We start from the raw sequence: 19079 nt of genomic DNA on the forward strand, positions 1-19079 counted from the left end.
GTTTCATCTAATTTCCTGGTTATCCTGCACAGCCTCTCAACGCCTCTTATTTTTGGCTGTACTCCTAGCCTCTCTCAGTAAGAGAGAGTCATGTATAATCACTCCTACTCCTTTCACTTCTTACTCTCTTCTTTCACTCACACCAAAGAGAAAAGGATTAAAAGTCAGATTTTACAAGAAAACCAAAATTTAATAACCACCTTTTTCTGTTTTCAAAAGAAGACAATCTTCCCCAAAGTACATTAAAAAGATGCTCAATATCATCAGTCATTAAGAAAATGCAAACTAAAACCATACTGAGCAACCAATTCATGACTACTAGGAATTATATTGGGTTGGCCAAAAAGTTTGTTCAGTTAGTGAATACATTGTTCAATAACGTTCTTGGTAAATAGGAAAACTATATCTTTTATTTTTTACTTAAAATTGAATGAACTTTTTGGCCAACCCAAAACTAAAATTTAGAAGACTGGTGAGGATATGGAGCAACCAGAACTCTCACACACCAATGATGAAAATGTAAGATAGTACAACCACTTTGGAATAGCAGTTTACCCAGCAGTTTCTTAGAAAGATAATATAACACCTACCATATGATCCAGTCATTCTGTTCCTAGGGCAACGCCATGGACAGAGGAGGCTGGTGGGCTACATACTGTCCCTGTGGTCACAAACAGTCAGACATGACTGAACATCTGAGCACACCCACATACAATGAAGGCATATGTCAGTACACATACTCAGATGAATATTGACAGGCAAAAACTGGCATCAGTTCAACTGTCCAGGAACATGTGAATGGATATTCAATTGTCGGTATATCCATACTAATTCAATTCAATAATTACGCTAGGGCGGGGTGAGGGAAAGCAGCCAGGAAAAAATATACATACTGTATATTTCCATTTATATAAATTACATTAACAAAGTGCAACTAACTCTATAGTGACAGAAAGCACATCCAGTGATAAAGGGATGGATTGGAGAAGAACATTAGAATAAAGGTATTACAAAGGGGCAGGAAGAAGCTTTTGAGGGTGATGGATATGTTCATCATCTCATGGTGGTGGATACATTCATTATCTCGATGGTAGTAATGGTTTCACAAGTATATATAAAATTAATCTAATTGTATATATTAAACATATGCAGTTTATTGTATGTCAATCATACGTAAAGCTGTTTTTAAGAGAACAGTTGGGATGATTGGAAAAATTGGAATATGTACTGTGTATCAGATAATAATATCATATCAATGTTAAATTTTCTTTAATGAAGAAAGTCAATATCCTAACCTCCATTAACAGACAGTCACCATGAAAGCTAGAGCTGAGACTTCTCTCAGGTAAAGTGAAAATATCAGTTGGGCACTCCCACTGTTATCCTACTTTTGAGAGACAGAAGAAAACTAACAGCCCTTTCCATCAAATTTAGGCGATACTGCCAAAATACATGCCTGCCTGTGCTACCTCAAGTCTAAACCACTTGCATTACATTAAGTCTTTGGGAATAAAAACTCTCCATCACTGTGTGACTCTGTGAACCAGAGCAGGGTCTTTGATTCTAACAGGAAAGGGTGGAGAGTTTCTCTGGCCCCCATCAGAATCCCAGCTCTTTACCCGTGTGATTTCTTCAGCAGCAGCCACTTGGATCTCACAGCTACTTAAAATACAAGCTTCCTTTCCAAGAACTCCTTGCTGCTCAAAAAGTCTCATTCTTAGACAAACCCAGGACCAGACATTTATCAAACGAATTTAGACTTGAAGTACCATATCAGATTGGGATTTCCTAGGTAGCGCAGTGCTAAAGAATCCGCCTGCCGATGCAGGAGCCACAGGAGACACCAGCTCAAAGTCTGCATCGGGGAAGACCTCCCTGGAGGAGTACATAACAACCCACTCCAGTATTCTTGCCTGGAAAAAATTTCATGCACAGAGAATCCTGGCAGACTGCAGTCCATGGGGTCTCAAAGAGTCAGATACAGCTGAGCACAGCACAGAATAACCATATCAGATGCTTAGGAGAGGCACCAGGAAACTGGGAAAGGTTAGAATTCCTGATTTGTCTCTTCTGAAATCGCTGGAGAATAAAATCCCCCAAGGTCTCAAGCCACAGGCAAGAAAGAAATAGCAAGTATAAACCACTTCTATGTGTTAATGAATACAAATTACCACGCTGGGTGCCCATCTCTATACTTCCATCTGGTGTCAAAGATACGGCTGGCACTTAGATTAAAAATAAAGTATTCAATATGGCACTATAATTATCCTTCTAAAACCGACTTTCAAAATAATCAGGATAAATTCAGCCTGACTCCAAAACACCAAGATATTTATTCTGCTTTGTATTTTTAAAACTTTAAGTAACTAAATTTTCTCAAAGTGATCACACAGAAATATATAACACACTCTCTAAAGGAAATAAATTCCTGTTGTCACTTAAAAATCACAAAACACTCTTCAATTTCTTATCCTATTATCTTACAGAAGGTACAGTGAAATGATACTATTTACAAATCTATACAAATTCAAGATATTCTTTTATATCATTTAAAACACCTTAAACTATATTTTATACGCACCTCCTTTACTCTATGCTTAGTCGCTTCAGTCATGTCCAACTCTTTGCGACTCCATAGACTGCAGCCCACCAGGCTCCTTTGTCCATGGAATTTCCCAGGCAAGAATATTAGAGTGGGTTGCCATTTCCTTCTCCATCCCATACTTTATACTATACATGATTTGGGCTTCCCTGGTGACTCAGAGGGTAAAGAATCAGCCTGCAATGCGGGAGACCTGGGTACAATCCCTGCATTGGGAATTACCCTGGAGAAAAGAATGGCAACCCATTCCAGTATTCTTGCCTGGAGAATCCCATGGACAAAGGACCCTGGTGGGCAATGGTCCATGGTGTCACAACACATGTGTAACCACAGCACAGCACATACATGACTTGGGGATATTATATATTTATACCTAGATACTGCTCTACAGAATAAGAAGTACAACATCATAGACACCATTCTCTATAGTCAACTTGAGGGATCATTCCGAGGAGATTTTGGCTATACATGATCTTATATTTTTAAATCAACTTAGAACCCAACTCCCTCCATACAAGACTCTTCCACAATCAGCTGCAGTTTTCTTATAAGACATGTAGTAGAAATTAGGGCAAGAATCTTCTTGAAATCTCAGAGGGGGAAGAAAAAGAATAACCTTCACCAAAACCGGCAGAGGTACCAGGGTAAGACAGCTCCAGCACTTGCCCACTCCTCTGGAACCATGGTTTCCTTCCAGGCAAGACCATCCTAAAGCCAATTTGAAAATAAGATGGTTTACCCTCTTCTAAAGTCTTCTAACTTTTTCCCTCATGTCAGTGTTACACACTTCATAGCAACATTCTTCAATGAGGTTGCTAATGTGTAGATAAGAAATGTTCCAGGCCACCTTCTCTGAACCCTCCTGTGTGGCCCAACCAACAACCCTTCCCACTTCCCTTTCTTCTAGCTAGCAAAACTCAGGTCTTGTCCACCTTCCTAGGCTGTCCATGATCTCCAAAGGAGGCTGGGCTCTTCTCCAGAACCGAGGTGAAATATGATGGGTCAGAGCTCATCACCATGGTGATAGTTTTCCCAGGGCCCATTCCCAGTTGAGCCATGGAAACAATTCTGGCCAAGGAGATGTGAGTGGTAGTTTCTATTTTTTTTTTTTTTTTTTTTTTTTTTTTTTGAGTGGTAGTTTCTAGATAGGTTTTCCTCAGGCTTTAAGAATGCAGGACAGGTACAGTTTCTTTTTCACCTCTCTGGATGTAGTTATACAAAGACTTGAAGTCACTGAGCTGGTGAATCAACCAACCTTGGAAACACCTACTTCCAGGACATTTATTACATGAGATAACAAATAAACCTAGAGTTTAAGCTGCTTCCACCTGAGTTCTATGTCACCTACAACCAAAAACTTCCAAATAATGCACTAGCTAGGTGTGTCTTGAATTTACTTCTGCTACAGCCCGAGTCTCTGACAATGAACATGAAAGACAAAACCAGCCAATCTGTAAAACTGGAAGAGGATGTTTTCTTTACTGCCTAACTGGCTCTTTAACAAAGAGAAGGTATTATTGATTATCTAGAAACATCATTCTGTCTTTGGTTGAAAATTATCTTGTATCTCCTTTTTCCAAGATGAATACTTCTTCCATAAATTTGATGTACCTGTTTAATATGGGGGGAAGGAGATTTCTGATTACCATAATCTTACTGATTTATGAACCATAACAACCTAATCCTACATTATCTCTGTTGAGGGCAGACTAAAAGAAATACATTTAAACCAACAGAATGTAGTTCACATATAAAGATAATTTTCCTGAGAGAGGATTATAGAGACAAAAATTCTCCAGGGACAATGTGAAATCTCCTTGATGAAAGTCTTTAAAAATAGATTATCCATGTAGCTGTGAAGTTTTAGGCACTATATTTGGATTATATGACAATTCACTATCTCTGCCAAGCCTATCTAAAGAGAAAATTTATCTTCTTTCTAAACAGAAATTTAGAAAAACATCTGAGAGTTAAAATAAAAGAGAACTAAAAACTTCCCAATCCCAAATTCTAGGACAGTTATATTTATCATACACATATACAAATCAGTTCTTACAGCAAATTCAACTCATCATATTAAGGATCAAAAAGGCAAACAGTATGATCGAAATCCTACTATGTCTCAATTTCTATAAAATCCTGACAGTGTCAGTTAAAAGCCTTACTAGCTAGAAAATGTCAGTGACTAATTTAACTAAGAGTTAATCTATTTAATTAAAAAGAGAAACAAAACCACTCAGTAGATTAAAAAGAAACAGTATATATGTATCATAATAAAACAGTTTCTACTCTCTAGCAATCCTATAATGAATAGAATAAAAATTTCTTAATGTTTCTAGATGTAAACTTTACCGCTAATGCTAAATATAGACTGTCCTATAAAAAACACCATTTGAAATATTTAAGATTTATAGCTACAGGGCATTAAATCCCCATTCACGTTTATAATGACCAATAACTTTGAAAAGCAAACACAAATAAGTGTTTACTTCTCCAGGGAAGTCATAAAATTTGCTGGCATAATGTGCGGTGAATAACTGGTCTTTGGCTTAGCAAACTAAGACATAGATTATCTGTCACCTGCTCACACAGGAGCAAAACAAGGATGGATGGTATGGTAAAGAATGTGAGTCTCAGAAGTCTAGCCTATTGTTATGGTGACTTTTATAGAAATTAGAAAAAGGCACCCTTTCCAGGTGATTACAGGCCCACAGATGCCTAGCTTGGGAAACAGACAGTTCTTCTGCACACACAGAAAAGGGTGTCTCTCTACCTGGCATCATTACACAGTTTACATCTTACACAATTACACACAATGGCACCAAGCTTACCTTTGGGTGCTCCATCTGCAGCAGCTGACAGGAACTTCCTTGTCTTCTAGGAATGGAGGAAAGTAAGTCTCATTCTTTCCTTAACAGACTCAACTACCAAAGCCCTCCCTCATTCTTAAAAAGTTGGAGGCTGCTGAAGTTCCATTAAACTGGGTCCCATTCTCACTAAACAGAGAAAGGGGAACAAAAAATCCCCAGAGAGACCAAGCAAGTGAGACTTTTACAGATTTATTTTTCAGATGTAAAGTATCATATCTTTACTTTTTAAGCATAGTATTTCATAGTACAGACTTCGGCTTTATTGAAAATATCAACATATCAGAATGCATGGTTTCTCTCTATATGAATATTTACTTTAAATGCTTTGTACTTTTCAAGGGAGGGCCTGTAACTACAAAAGCTATAAGGGGACTACAGAGCCACTTTTATCTTTAAAATAATGTCTTCCTTCGTTTACTTAAACTTTGCCTTTGAAGATTTATATTAAAAACAGATTATAACTATCACAAAGACTGGGCTTGACATAAGGCCAACTAAGAGAACAAAGTTTTAGGGAGTCTTCTGGGATGGAAACGCAAGACTTAGCACCTACTCAAACTAAACATACCAACTCAGTATTAAAAACAAATGAAAAAAGGCTACCTTGCTCTTTAAAATTAACAATTATTTATATATTAGGAAGTTATTGGTCCTCAAAAAAAAAAAAACTGTGCTTCAGTATAAAAGAGTATAAAAGAGAAATTATGCAAATATATACACACATAAACCTACATACTTATTCTAAAGTCAAACATTTGGTAGTTTAGAATAAAATAAAATATAAATCATTATGTTTATTGAGAATGGCTACAGAAGCCTTTCATGAGCTAAGAGGCAAAAATGTTAGGGATTCTCTGCAGTGGGATAGAGATTCTGCCAGCAAAGAAGGGGAGTAGCTGAGAAAGGCTAAGCGTGAGTCACCACCTGCTCTGACTTCTGACCCCTAATTTCTTTAATTTCAGGACTTTCCCAGGTAATTATAAAAAAAATCTACCTATCAAGGTACCAGCATAGAGTTTTCAAAAGCAACCTGTCACGGGACATAGGGACACAATCATCAAAGAAGAAACTCCATCTCTTGCCAACATGAGAAAACCCGGCAGGGTCCACCTAACAATGCTATCTGCACTTTATTGCCCAAATTTAAGATATGGAGAGCTTCGACTGGAAACTGACAGCACAGGCTTTGGAGGTAAATAGCTCTAAGTTTGAATCCCAGTTTCAAATCCTAGTTTCACCACTTAGGAGCCGTGGACAGTCCTTGGGCAAATTACTTAACCTCTCAGCCTTAATTTCTACTTATGTACGTAGATAATATAGTACCTACATCAAAAAAGTGTCATGATCACTAAAATTCGATAATATATATAAAGTACTTATGCTTTCCTAGTGGCTCAGCTGGTAAAGAATCCGCCTGCAATGCAGGATACTGGGGTTCAATCCCTGGGTCAGGAAGATCCCCTGGAGAAGGGAATAGCTACCCACTCCAGTATTCTTGCCTCGAAAATCCCACAGACAGAGCAGCCTGGAGGACTACAGTCGATGAGGTTCCAGAGAGTCAGGACTGAGCAACTAGCACTTTCACTTTCATAAAGTACTTTAAATAAAGTACCAGAACATAAAGTACTGGTACATAAAGTACTGGCATATTATATACATTCAATAACTGTCAACCATTATTATCATTATTACCATGAATACTGGTCTCTTCATTTCTTCTCTGATCCAGAAATCCCACTTCTGGAAATCCACCCTGGAGAAATAACCCAAACTACAGTAAAAGCACAACAATACTTATTACAACCATATTTACTGTTTACAATGGTGAAAAGTCAGAGGAATCGAAACGTATACCAATAAGGAAGCAATTGAGTAAATCATCAAATATTCAGTAAAATATTATTCCATCACTAAAAAATACATTGGAAGTATAACAAAGAATTATGGAGCAAAATAACTGAGTCTATACAAAGTGGAAAAAAGCCAAGATTTAAAACTATATGTATATCATTATAACAATGTAAAATAATATTTTTAAAACATATAAAAAAAGATGAACAAGTAATACACCAAAATCATAATAGTGGATGTGACAGAATAATGAAATTTGGAGTGATTTTTTTTCTATATGATAACATAGTCATACTACTTTTATAATTTTAAAATTATTTTTAAATATGTTTAATTTGCTGCATTTACTTTAATATCCATTAAATAACTATTAAAATGGTAATAAAAATTAAACCACAAAAATATATTACTGAAGTAGTTCAAAATCAAAATAGAAATTAAGAATAAAACAAATGCCTCAAATATTAACATCCAAATTAAAATATTACTTTTTAAAAATCTGAGTCCCTATTGAAGTATGTGCTTACATTTAAACTGGACAGAGCCTGGGAAACATTTTCATCTGAGACTGAATGATATACATATTTTTAAATTTAAAATAAGTGTCAGTGACATGAAATCATTTAAGATATATAAAGATACCCTGTTGTTTTTTAGTCTTAGGAAAACTATACTTCATAACAAAACCTAAAATATTCCTAGTAACAAAGTAAAACAGTAATAAGTGCCTTTCTATTTGAATAGATCAAATATTATATACAATGCCTATTTTCACTGTTTTAAAATGTGTCCATTTAGATAAGGTATGACAGAGATAACGTTTTACAAATTGGGGTGCTAAACAGTCAACAAACATTTTATGAATCTCAGAAAATGTCTAAAGATAACAGAAAAAAATTTAGAGGCGAACTCACGCTATTCTCACTATTGCCCAAATGTGCTCATCTATCTATGCCATCTCTATGTCCATGGTGCCACACTGGGAGCCCTGGCAGCGGCCTCGCTACTTCAGAGGGTCTCCAATTCATCTTTCCCCCTCTTCAGCAATGACCCACACCCCAGGGTTTCCTCTTCTCTGCTCTGGCCCAGCCCTCCTCAACTGACACCACCCACCACACACACACACACACACCCTTTCCATCTTATTTATTCATGGGGGTTTAGTTGCTAAGTCAGTCTGACTCTTTGCAATCCCATGTACTATAACCCGCCAGGCTTCTCTATCCATGGGGATTCTCCAGGCAAGAATACTGGAGTGGGTTGCCATTTCCTTCTGCACTCAATCCTCTATATAGATTAGAGGGATTAGGAGATCACGGATTTAAAAGCTATGCCTTTGCTCAAAAATATCTATGGTTCTCCATTATCCACAGCACATGAGCAGGCTCCTCGGCGTGGCTGGCGGGGTCAGGGCTGACAACAGTCCCAGCGGCATCTCCAGCTCCTCACCTGTGTAAACCGCGAGGTCCAGGCTAAGCCTCCTCAACCGCGAGCCCCAGCACGGCTGTCGCTGTGTATCTTGTCATTGTAAGGAATCACAATTTGTGACCAATAATGGCTCAAGTTCCAAAACTGATGAATTATTTACTTTTTAAACTAAGCTAGAAAGGATTCAGGCTTATTCCTATAATATCTCCTCATTTAGCTGCAATAGAAACAGGGATGGAATTTCCGCTAGAATGCTGTAAACTGCCTATAATTCTGGGTTCCCCATGGAGGGATGTCACACATGAAATCTTATCTGTCGCATGAGTCAGAAAGCTGTTCCAAATCAAGGCTCCTCACAGAGTGGCCTCACCAGAGGCAGCTTCCACCTGAAAAGGGAACAAGAAGCCTGCCTCACTTCAAATTGTGGCCAACAACTAAGCTTTAAAAGCCACCTTTCTGCTCATCAAAAACAAGGGGAGGGGGACAGAAGGACTCCAGGGGTAACCAGATACTAAGAGAAGAACTTTTTTAGACTCACTCTACTCCATCAAGATGGAGACAGCTTATTGCAGGTTGGAGGCCAAGAATTTCATTTTCTGGATTTTCCACTCACAGCGCTGATATGAAGTTTCTTTTTTAAACAAATATACTTAACTTTAAAAAAGAGATGATCTAAAAAGCAATATAAAGTATATCATAAAATAGAAGGTATTTAAATAAAGAAGAAAATGTGTGGGCTTCTGGATCACAGCAGATGGGGAAAGCCTGCTCTAAACAAACAGAGCCACCTGCCTTTCTTCTACTGTGCCTGCACTTTACGTCTATACCACTTTCACACTTTTTCTTTCACCTGTAATGCTATCTTTTCACCACCCTCCACCCAACCTGTTTACTAAAATGGGAGGATACAGTCAAATGTCAGTTCCTTACAAAATTTTCCAGGACTCCCCAATCTCCCTTAGTCAGGCCAACACTCTCTTGCAGGTAGCCCAACTTCATCTTGTAGTTCTGCTATTTCTTTAAAAAAAACTCATCCCTTCAAGCAGATGGAATGCTCCCTGAGGGCAGAGAATGTACTGATTCATCTATGGGTATCACAGAGAACATAACTCTTGTTTGCCGCAAGCCGCAGACTATACAGAAAATGCATGTTTAATTAAACTTAATTTCTAAACAATCTGTTCAGAAGATGCAACAAAGTCAGTAGTCAGGATCCTACATTCACCTACAAACAGCCACTGAGCACAGGACAGGGGTGGATTATTAAAGGGAAAGTGCCTCCCTCTTTGGGGGCAGAAAGGTTAATGTGCCATTGAAAGCCAAAGCAATCTGAATTTTCTCTTAAACCATAAGGCATTTGTCCACACTAAATCTACAGGCTTCTAGTATGTCAATAATGTGGGAGCCCAACATTTACTAACAGCAGCAGTAATGTCTGAAAAGCAGATCATTCATTGTGCCACTTATAATTTATTTATTTGGAACTAGTATGTCTTATTTCAGAAATATCTAATGAAACATATAAACACATATACCACAAGGTAAAGTGGCATATCTAAAAGGAGAAAGAGAAAAACGGGGCAAAAGAAAGGTAAACATAGGAACTATAAACTTTCCTGGGAGTGAGCCTCAGCTGATATACCAAATTAATAAAATTCTCCACTCTTGCTAGAGGTAGGTCAGAGGTTTGGCTCTAACACTTCTGGCAGCCAACAAACACAGGATAAGCCAATCATGATTCAGCATCCTTATGATAAAAACAAAAGGCTCTCAGCGGACTCTCCCTCCCTTGGTCCTTGTCAAGAGAATACTATCTAATGTAACAAAGTCCTCAATGACATCCTGCAGTTGATCTGTCAGAGCATTTTGGAAGACCATCCTTCATACTAATCTTGACAGGCAAATGCCAGCTCACACATCAGTAAATACAAAATGACAGAGAAGAAGGTGATCAGGGCAACCGAGGTACACTGCTCCCTGCAGGTCTAGATCTATCAGAAACATTTTATTCTATCTAGACTAACCTAAAATCCAGAGGTTTCAGGCATCCAATTCTCTTTGAAATTATAAACAAAACTTGATGCTCATGTCCATCTTTCTGGGGGATATGTCTATGGTTTCATAACATCTTCAAAGGGAAGCATGACTTAAGAAAAGATAAGAACCACTGATCTAAAGAGCCAGACTGTATATATCCTTCAGGCAACCGTTCATAAGCAGTTTTTCTTCTGAGCTTCTAAGAAGTGCTAAGCCTGAAGACTATAGCTTCTGACAAGCATCTGAAGTATAGCTTCTCTCTAAAGTCATGTGTGGAACTCTAAGCTTAAACCACTAGCCAAATTGTGTGTTAATTGTATGATACAATGACACATGACTTTGAATACAGTAATGCCCATAAGCATACAGAGTACATAACAATTATTCTTCTACACAGTTTCAGCCATGAACATTGACAAAGGTGCCTCAAAGGATCAGTGGTATTTTTCTAGTTAATATAAAAAGTTTAAAAACAAAAAACACCTTTTGCCTGTGAATAAAAATTACAGATAAGTGCCAAAAACAATTTTCCTAGATAAACAGTATTTTATCATCTTAAAATAACCTTTCCACATCAGTTGATACAATCTACACTTTTTTTTCCTTTTTGTTGCTTTAATTTGCATTATACAGCAAAACAGTCGCTGCCTTGACTTTAGACATACACACATAGAGTCAATCATCTACCCATAGTATGGTGGTCAGAATGTCTCAAGGGCCCAAGGGCATCAAGTGAGGAAGCCGGCCCAGAGAAACTGTAAAAAAAAAAAAAAAGGCTCATTAAGACAGCATCCGTCTAGAAGCCACAGCCATCCTGAGTCTGGTCCTCAGCATAACAAGTCCAGAGACATAGCTTTGTCAAAAATAAACAATGACTAGACTCAAGAGAACTAACTCATGTTAACTTAACTCATTAGAGGCTAAAGTACAAATCAGAATACCAATTTACCAATTAACCATAGAGAATATTCCTTTTTACTCATCAGAAAATTTTCACCTGAAGCCAGGACGCTACTTCCCCAATGTTAGGATACCTGAAATTCTAAATAAATAATTGGTTCACCAAAAGTTAGAACAAGCAGTGCTAGAGAGTTTGGTGGATACCTAATGAATTATTTATATACAATATACAACTTTCTAATGATCAAAGTTGTGGCTGTCATGAGTAGAGTCTCTTTTCTTCTGTTGAATACTGTTGCCCCAATACTGCGGACTTCTTGGTCTCCAAGCTTTCTTCTTCCACATCCTTCTATCCATCAAGTATTTTTCTAGACAGGCTATTAGACAACTGATGAAGGTGAACCTCACATGCATTATTATCCATATTTTTCAGACTAAAAACTCCCAGATAAAGTTGCTTAAGCAAACTTGCCCGAACTCACAGACAGTTTAAAGCAGAACGCGGATTGAAAACCTATACATTTAACCTTGCAGTAAACGAAGCTTCAAGGTGTCCTTCCCAGGGTCTCTGACCTCCCAATTTGATTAAAATGACAATGCTCCAATAAGACCCTAACTATAACCGCAAGTACACCATAACTATAATTCCTGGTATACAGGTCTATCTCTCTCACTAAATTGAAACTCTTTGAGGAAGAGAATTGTATCTCATTCATCAGTGTATCCCCAGTGTGATATCTATTCACCTAGGTAAATAGGCAAATAAATTTGTCCACTGGTTTAACATAAAGACTATCAAACTGAAGGCCTTGAATAGCCACGCAGTCTTAGGAAAGTCACAACTTCTCCTGCCATCAGTAAACATACCATCTAAAAAACAGAATGAAATAGATATACAAGGTGGCTGAGGTTCTTTCTGTATCTAAAAGCACTACCATTGAAGATGGGTCCTGATTTTTAGTAGCCTATCTTATTAGTCTGAATTATTATAAACAAATTAAATTCCTCATTTATTTTCCATACTATACTACAGACAATACATAGTTATATACACAGAGATCAGAAAAAGCTTCCTCTTTTCTGAAAGGTGATAACTATCATCCATACCAAAATCAAACAGTGGCACCCTCCTCTGGTGAATATTAAAGGAGTTAAACCACACAAAAGACAAGATTTAGATGGGGGGATTTTCTTTGAATGAAAGAAAAAGCAAGAGAGAAGCTACCTAATATTATTTGCCATCACATTCCCAATAGCAATTAAATAGCTCCTTTTTATAACTATATTTTGTCCTAAAACAAAGCCAAAACGAATGAACTGGCTACAGTCTGTACAATGTCATACAGAGAACAATTATTCTATTTTTCAGAGTACTGATAATACTTATTATTTTGCAGACAGCAGACTTTTTAATGGAAGGCACAATGAAACTCATTTCATAGTCTGGCTAACGATGATCTCCTTTATTATTTAAAAATTTAATGAAAAGCCTTATACAGGTAAAATATTTCCAGTTAAATAAAAGCATTTATTATGGATCTTTTCTGAATGGTACATCTACCAGAAGATAATACTGAATTTTTCAACCTGAAATCTGTTGGAGTCTTCAACATTTAAGTTTTAGAATATCAACTTGGAAGAAAAGTTTAAAACACCCCACTCACTTACATGTTCAAAACATAGCAATACAGCAACCCAGAGAAGCACCACCCAGGGTTTCACAACATTAATACTACATCCGGACCTTTAAATTAATAAAACTGCACTTTCTAAGACAAGAATCAGACCTGCCAAAATTTTAGTGCAAAAGTATGCAATAAACATAATTTTTATTAAATGATTTATAAGAATCGAGGAACCGTGGAAACCTACATTATCATATGTAAAATAGATAGCTAATGGGAATTTGCTTTTTGACTCAGGGAACTCCAACCAGGGCTCTGTAACTACCTAGAGGGGTGGGATGGAGAGGTGGGTGGGAGGGAGGCTTAAGAGGGAGGGGACATATGTATACCTATGGCTGATTCATGTTGATGTTTGGCAGAAACCAACACAATTCTGTAAAGCAATTATCCTTCAATTAAAAGAAATAAATATAAAATAAAATTTTTTTAAAAGACATAAAATGAAAATATAGACATTCTGACTCAAACCAGGAAACAAATCAGTCATTATATTGGCAACCTCCTCCTTCAGATATGTTTTTAACCAAGTAAAACACAGTGGTCCTTCCCTCAATTAACTTCACATCTTGGCCCTTCCCTCCCTTATAACTTCACACCTTTCACCTACTCAAAGGAAAAGAACCCCAAACTATATAAGAGGCTACAAAATTACAATCCGTGAGAAAACTTCATTTTGAAACACAGAACACAGAAAGGGCTAGGGTGGATGAAAAATCACAAAAATTTATTTCAGCTCTACCAAATAAACTTTCCAACTATTAGTAAGTTGTCATTCCTGGCAAAGTTGGTTCTGCCAGGCAGGCAGATGCAGTATGTCGTGAAGATGAGCGGAGTGGTGACTGAAGTGACTTGGTACCAAAAGAGACCACCAATCGAGAGCTCTCTCAGTGTTCACCAAAAACAAAGAACAAGCTTGAAAGAGAATTCCCGCTACAGCCCACCCAGTGACCATAAGCTCCAAGAAGAGAATGAGGGGAGGGTTGGACGGGAGTAGGGGGTGGAGGGGAGTGATGAAGAAGGGGTGGCAAAGGTGGGGGGAGGGGCGGGGGTATGAGTAAGAAAGTACGCTTAAAAAAGAAAGTATGCAGCAAGGAAACTCCATTCCAAATTGCCAGATTTAGAGATGGGGTGACTGAACCACGTTCACCACTCACTTCGCCTGGGCCGATGCCCAAGGACCAATGCCAGTTCTCGCTCCGACCTCCAGGAAATCTGAGCCCGGGCAAGCAATGAGGATGCCGCAGAAATGCTGGAGAGGGACCTGAACCTCCCTCTAACCTCAACTCTTGCCCCTGCATGAACCCCCGAATAGAAGAATTCAGAAGCAAGGAGACGTCTCCGTCCCACGCCGGCTCGGGGGATTTCGCATGGATGAAATCTGGGCACCGCTACCTCTGCGGGCTTTGCCACCTCTTCTAAGGCCAGAGGGACCCCGGTCGCGCGCCTCGATCCAGCTAAAAGCGGCCGGCCACCTAAGCGCTGCTGTCAAGTGGCCGGATTGCACTTGCAAAGTTAATGGAATTGGGAAGGAGCCCAGAGCTGCCCCCTCGGGTTCCTCCTCTGGGAGATGGAGAGGGAAAGGAATCACCGCTTCCTCCATCCTCACTAAGCCCTCACTGACTCGGCTCTGCAGATGTTATCTTTTTCCTAACGAGAATCAAAGATACCTTATTCCTCTTTTGTGCCTAGTTCGGGTTCCAACCCATAACAGGGGCGCTGAGGCCCTGGACCAAAGTTGACAGTAGAAACCATTAACTCTCCCAGGAAAACTAGCACAGTCATTTGCTGCGTTCTGGCCTTGAAAAACTTCATAAATTATGATTTATGCATGATCCTCCTTCCCCCGCATAGGACCCTCTGTACAAGAGGTCTGGATCCGGAAGTGTTTTTGACAACTTGGTCACATTTGGAGCTAGTGGCTCTGTCCAACCCACCCCCAGGTAGGTCATCACCACGCCCCTCGCACCCAGTCCCACCGGCTGCGCACACAACGTCCTGTAATACACACACACACACACACACACACACACACACACACACACACAAAGTCTCAGAGATTCCTACCTCGCCCCCGTGCCCGTCGAAGATCCCGAAGATAGAGGGGTGCGTCTTGTTGGCTAGGTCCGTAAGAACTTCGAAACGGTCCTCCATGTGGTCTCTCCGACCCTGGATGGAATACACCGCCACATTGTGGCTCTTGAACTCCCAGGTCTTGGAGAACTCAGCCTCCAGCACGTCGAGTCCCCCCAGTCGATCGTTCTGCATGATCTCGGCCACCTTGCCCTTCACCATCTTCACGGCGTCCCGGCTGGACTTGACGATGGTCTTCACCTCGTCCGTGTGGAAGAAGTAACTCCACAGCGCCAGGCTGATGCACAGCAGGAAGAGCGTCTCGGGTCTCAGCAAGAAGTAGCGCATGATGCGACCCAGGAGAGACAGCAAAGTCATTGTATCCTCTATCATTTATTATCGCTAGAGCCCCAACCACCAGCAGCGACGCGCGCCCCGAAGGCTGGCTGGGTCCCGGAGCACTGCGGGGACAGCCCGCGGGGAGGGAGGCGGAGCAGCAGCCGAGGGTAGGCGGGGGGGAGGAGGCTCACGGAGCCGGGCGGGAGGCGAACGATCGGGCAGCTCCGAGCCGGTCCGGCGAACAGAGGCAGTTTCCCTTTTGTCTCCCGGCCTCGGCGGCCCGGAGGCTAGCGCCCTGCGTACCGGCGCCGGTGCCCGCCGCCTGCTACCCCTCCCTACGCCCCTTTGTGAGGCGGCGGCTGCTGCGGCCGAGACGCCGGCGGTGGCAGGGCAGTCGCGGGTGCCGGGGCTGGACGAGAGGAATCAAGTTTAAGTTGAACCGGGCGGGTCTGCGGCGGTGGGCTGGAGAGTTTCTGGGCGCCGGCGCCCGCGCGGCCCCTCGGCTGGGGCCCCTCGCCGCTCCCGGGAGCGATCTGCAGGTGAGGAAGCGCGAGGCACGAGAGCCCCGCGGGCGAGGGATGCACGTCCCTTTGGTCGCCGCCGCAGGGGAGCGCACAGCGGGCCAATCGCTCCGAGTCCTTCAGACAGGCCGGGGCGGGGGCCTCAGAGAATAAAACTTTTGCGGGAGCCTGGGCAGAGGCGGGGGTACCTGGAGCCGGGGACGCAGCAGAACGGCGCGGAGCCGCAGGCGGCCGGCCAGGCTCTGCCTGCCTCTCCCCAGCACCTCCAGCTCCGCTCGGCTCGGCTCGCGCGCTCCCTCCTGGCGCCGCCGCTCGCGCTCGCCCCGCCCCGCGCGCGCTCGCCCCGCCCCGCCTCGCTCCGCCCCCTGAGCCGGGACTGGAGGCCTGGAGGTGCTCGCGCCGAGCTGTCAAAGGCCGAGGCCGCTCAGCCGCGGCTGGCGCGCTTGCCGCCGCCGGAGGTCCGGACGAACCGAAGGGGAGGGAAGGGGTGCGTCTGCAGCGGAGCTCGAGCGGAGGGTCTTGTGTGCCTCCTGTGCGAGCTCTCAGGACAATATAAAACTGACCCTGGTGGTCTGATCGGTGGTTTTCTGGGAGCCGCGGCTACCGGCTGGAAAGCAGAGGGTCGCACGTGAGCGTCCCCCCCTCCGGCTGGCGGCAGGGTAGTGCGGTCCCCGCCTTGCCAGGCATAAGGCAAGCGAGAAGGGACGCACTTCTTGCTCGCAAAGCGAGGCAGAGAGGCTCGGACCCTCGGTTTTTTTGTGACAGAGGCCTACCAGGATCTCCCGAGAGTCTGAGAGAGATCGTTGGACCTAAAAGGCTTCTCTCGACGAGAAAAGATCGAAAACAGCAAGATAGGAGGACTCAGAGCCACGTGGAAGTGCGTTCTGATAAAAGCCTCGGGAGAGTTGGGGATAGGCTGGCCCCTCTGCGAGTCGCAGCCCCTGGAGTGGGGACTTAGCCACGAAGGCCGTTCCGGAGTGGTAGTCCTTCCACAAAGAGAAACAGAGTCAGCTAGAATACGGAAAGAAGGGGGCCTTAAAACAAAATATTGTGTTGCTATCCCTGTCCAGGAAGACGAGTGCTGATCGCCAGCTCCCAGTCCGCTCGACAATAGAAGCTGTCTGATTCCCAACTCAGCCAGAGGCCGTCTCCGCAAGCACTCCTGACTACGTTTTAAAAAAATAAAAGAAATAAAACACTGGAGGAAAATACACCAAAATGATAACGATGATTAACTACGGTAGTAAATTGTATGTGGTTTTCGTTTTCTGATTTGAACTTGTGTCTGCCTTCTACAACTTTCCCAACGATTTTACAAATGTCATAGATTGCCATCTTAACCAGAAAAAAAAAAAAAAAGAAACGTTGACATTTCAATGACATATACAACATGATCTCAATTATATACATATGCATAGAAAAGGAAGGAGATGGGAAGAATTGTTAACTTTGTGCTATTTTTGACAGCTCAGATTTGGTCTCTTGTTCTAATTTGCACTTTATGGTATTTTCCGCATGATAAATAGAGAAATTAAGCAGTTTAGAAATGAATGAGATCATTCTGTTCAAAAGTCATAAGTCATGAAGTTCAAAAATGAGATAATGAATTCAAAAGCCTTCAGGAACTATAAAGCAAAGGTAATACACTAGTGTTATAATGAAGATAAGTTTATAATATTTCTTGTTGTAAATTAGCAAATGGATTTAGGGTGCATTATGAGTCTCTCTGTATGAATCTATTTTTCTGTGGCAAAGGCAACTTGCAGGTAAGTTGATCAAGTCTTCAAAACTACAAGTCAAATCAGGTACCAGGGAAAAAAATTCCAAACCTAGGGGTCCATCCAACCGGCCCATAACATTACTACATTGATGACAGCAGCAGACATTCATGAGAGGCATACCTAAACAAAGAAGAGAAAGGACTGTACTGGTTTCTCTGGATGTTAAATAACAAAAGGAAGGTTTGACTTGATTACAAAAGTAGATATCTTGCAGGTTCTGTGGAGATTTTCTGGCATTTACCTCTAAGTAGTTCATGTATGCGTTCATTTGTGTGTAAATCAATAAAACAATTTTTCAAGTGGACCCTAAAGGCATTTTCTTATTTCTATTAAGAAATTAATCTAGTTTACAGAGTGATTTTGTAAATGTCCTAAGTAAGCTTTTTGTTAATTTGCTGTGAATTTTTTTAATCTTTATAAAACCATTGTTTATTGTATGACAGATCTGGGAACCTTTAGGAAATTAATATTTGAAATTTATGGCTTTTTAAAATTTTTATTGGTATATAGCTGATTTACAAGGCTGTGTTACTTTCAGGTGTACAACAAATTGAATCAGTTAAGAAGTGAGGTGAAGCAAAATCGCTCAGTTGTGTCTGACTCTTTGCGACCCCGTGGACTGTAGGCCACCAGGCTCCTCCGTCCATGGGATTTCCCAGGCAAGAGTACTGGAGTGGGTTGCCATATACATCTATCCACTCTTTTTAAGATTCTTCTCTCATATAGGTTGTTACAGCGTATTGAGTAGAGTTCCCTGTGCTACACAGTGGGTCTTTTTTAGTTATTTATTTTATATATAGTGGTTGGTAAGATCCCCTGCAGGAAGGCATGGCATCCCCCTCCAATATTCTAGCCTGGAGAATCCCCATGGACAGAGGAGCCTGGGGGGGCTACAGTCCATGGGGTTACAAAGAGTCAGATACAACTGAGCGACTAAGCACCAATCCCTCAATTTATCCCTCCCCCTGTGAATTTTAATATATATTAAAAATAAA

General features: G+C 41.2%; 1 protein-coding gene across 1 annotated transcript in view; it reads right to left on the bottom strand.

The window, feature by feature from the left end:
* PPM1L (protein phosphatase, Mg2+/Mn2+ dependent 1L) overlaps positions 1-16109 on the bottom strand; it is a 323222-nt gene extending 307113 nt beyond the window's left edge. The window contains exon 1 of the mRNA XM_065942296.1: positions 15438-16109. Within this exon, the coding sequence (XP_065798368.1) occupies positions 15438-15836 (399 nt within the window). The 5' untranslated portion in view covers positions 15837-16109. The remainder of the gene's footprint in view (positions 1-15437) is intronic.
* Between the last annotated feature and the right edge of the window lie 2970 nt (positions 16110-19079).

This window comes from Muntiacus reevesi, chromosome 8 (assembly GCF_963930625.1).
Source record: "Muntiacus reevesi chromosome 8, mMunRee1.1, whole genome shotgun sequence".
Lineage (NCBI taxonomy): Eukaryota > Metazoa > Chordata > Mammalia > Artiodactyla > Cervidae > Muntiacus > Muntiacus reevesi.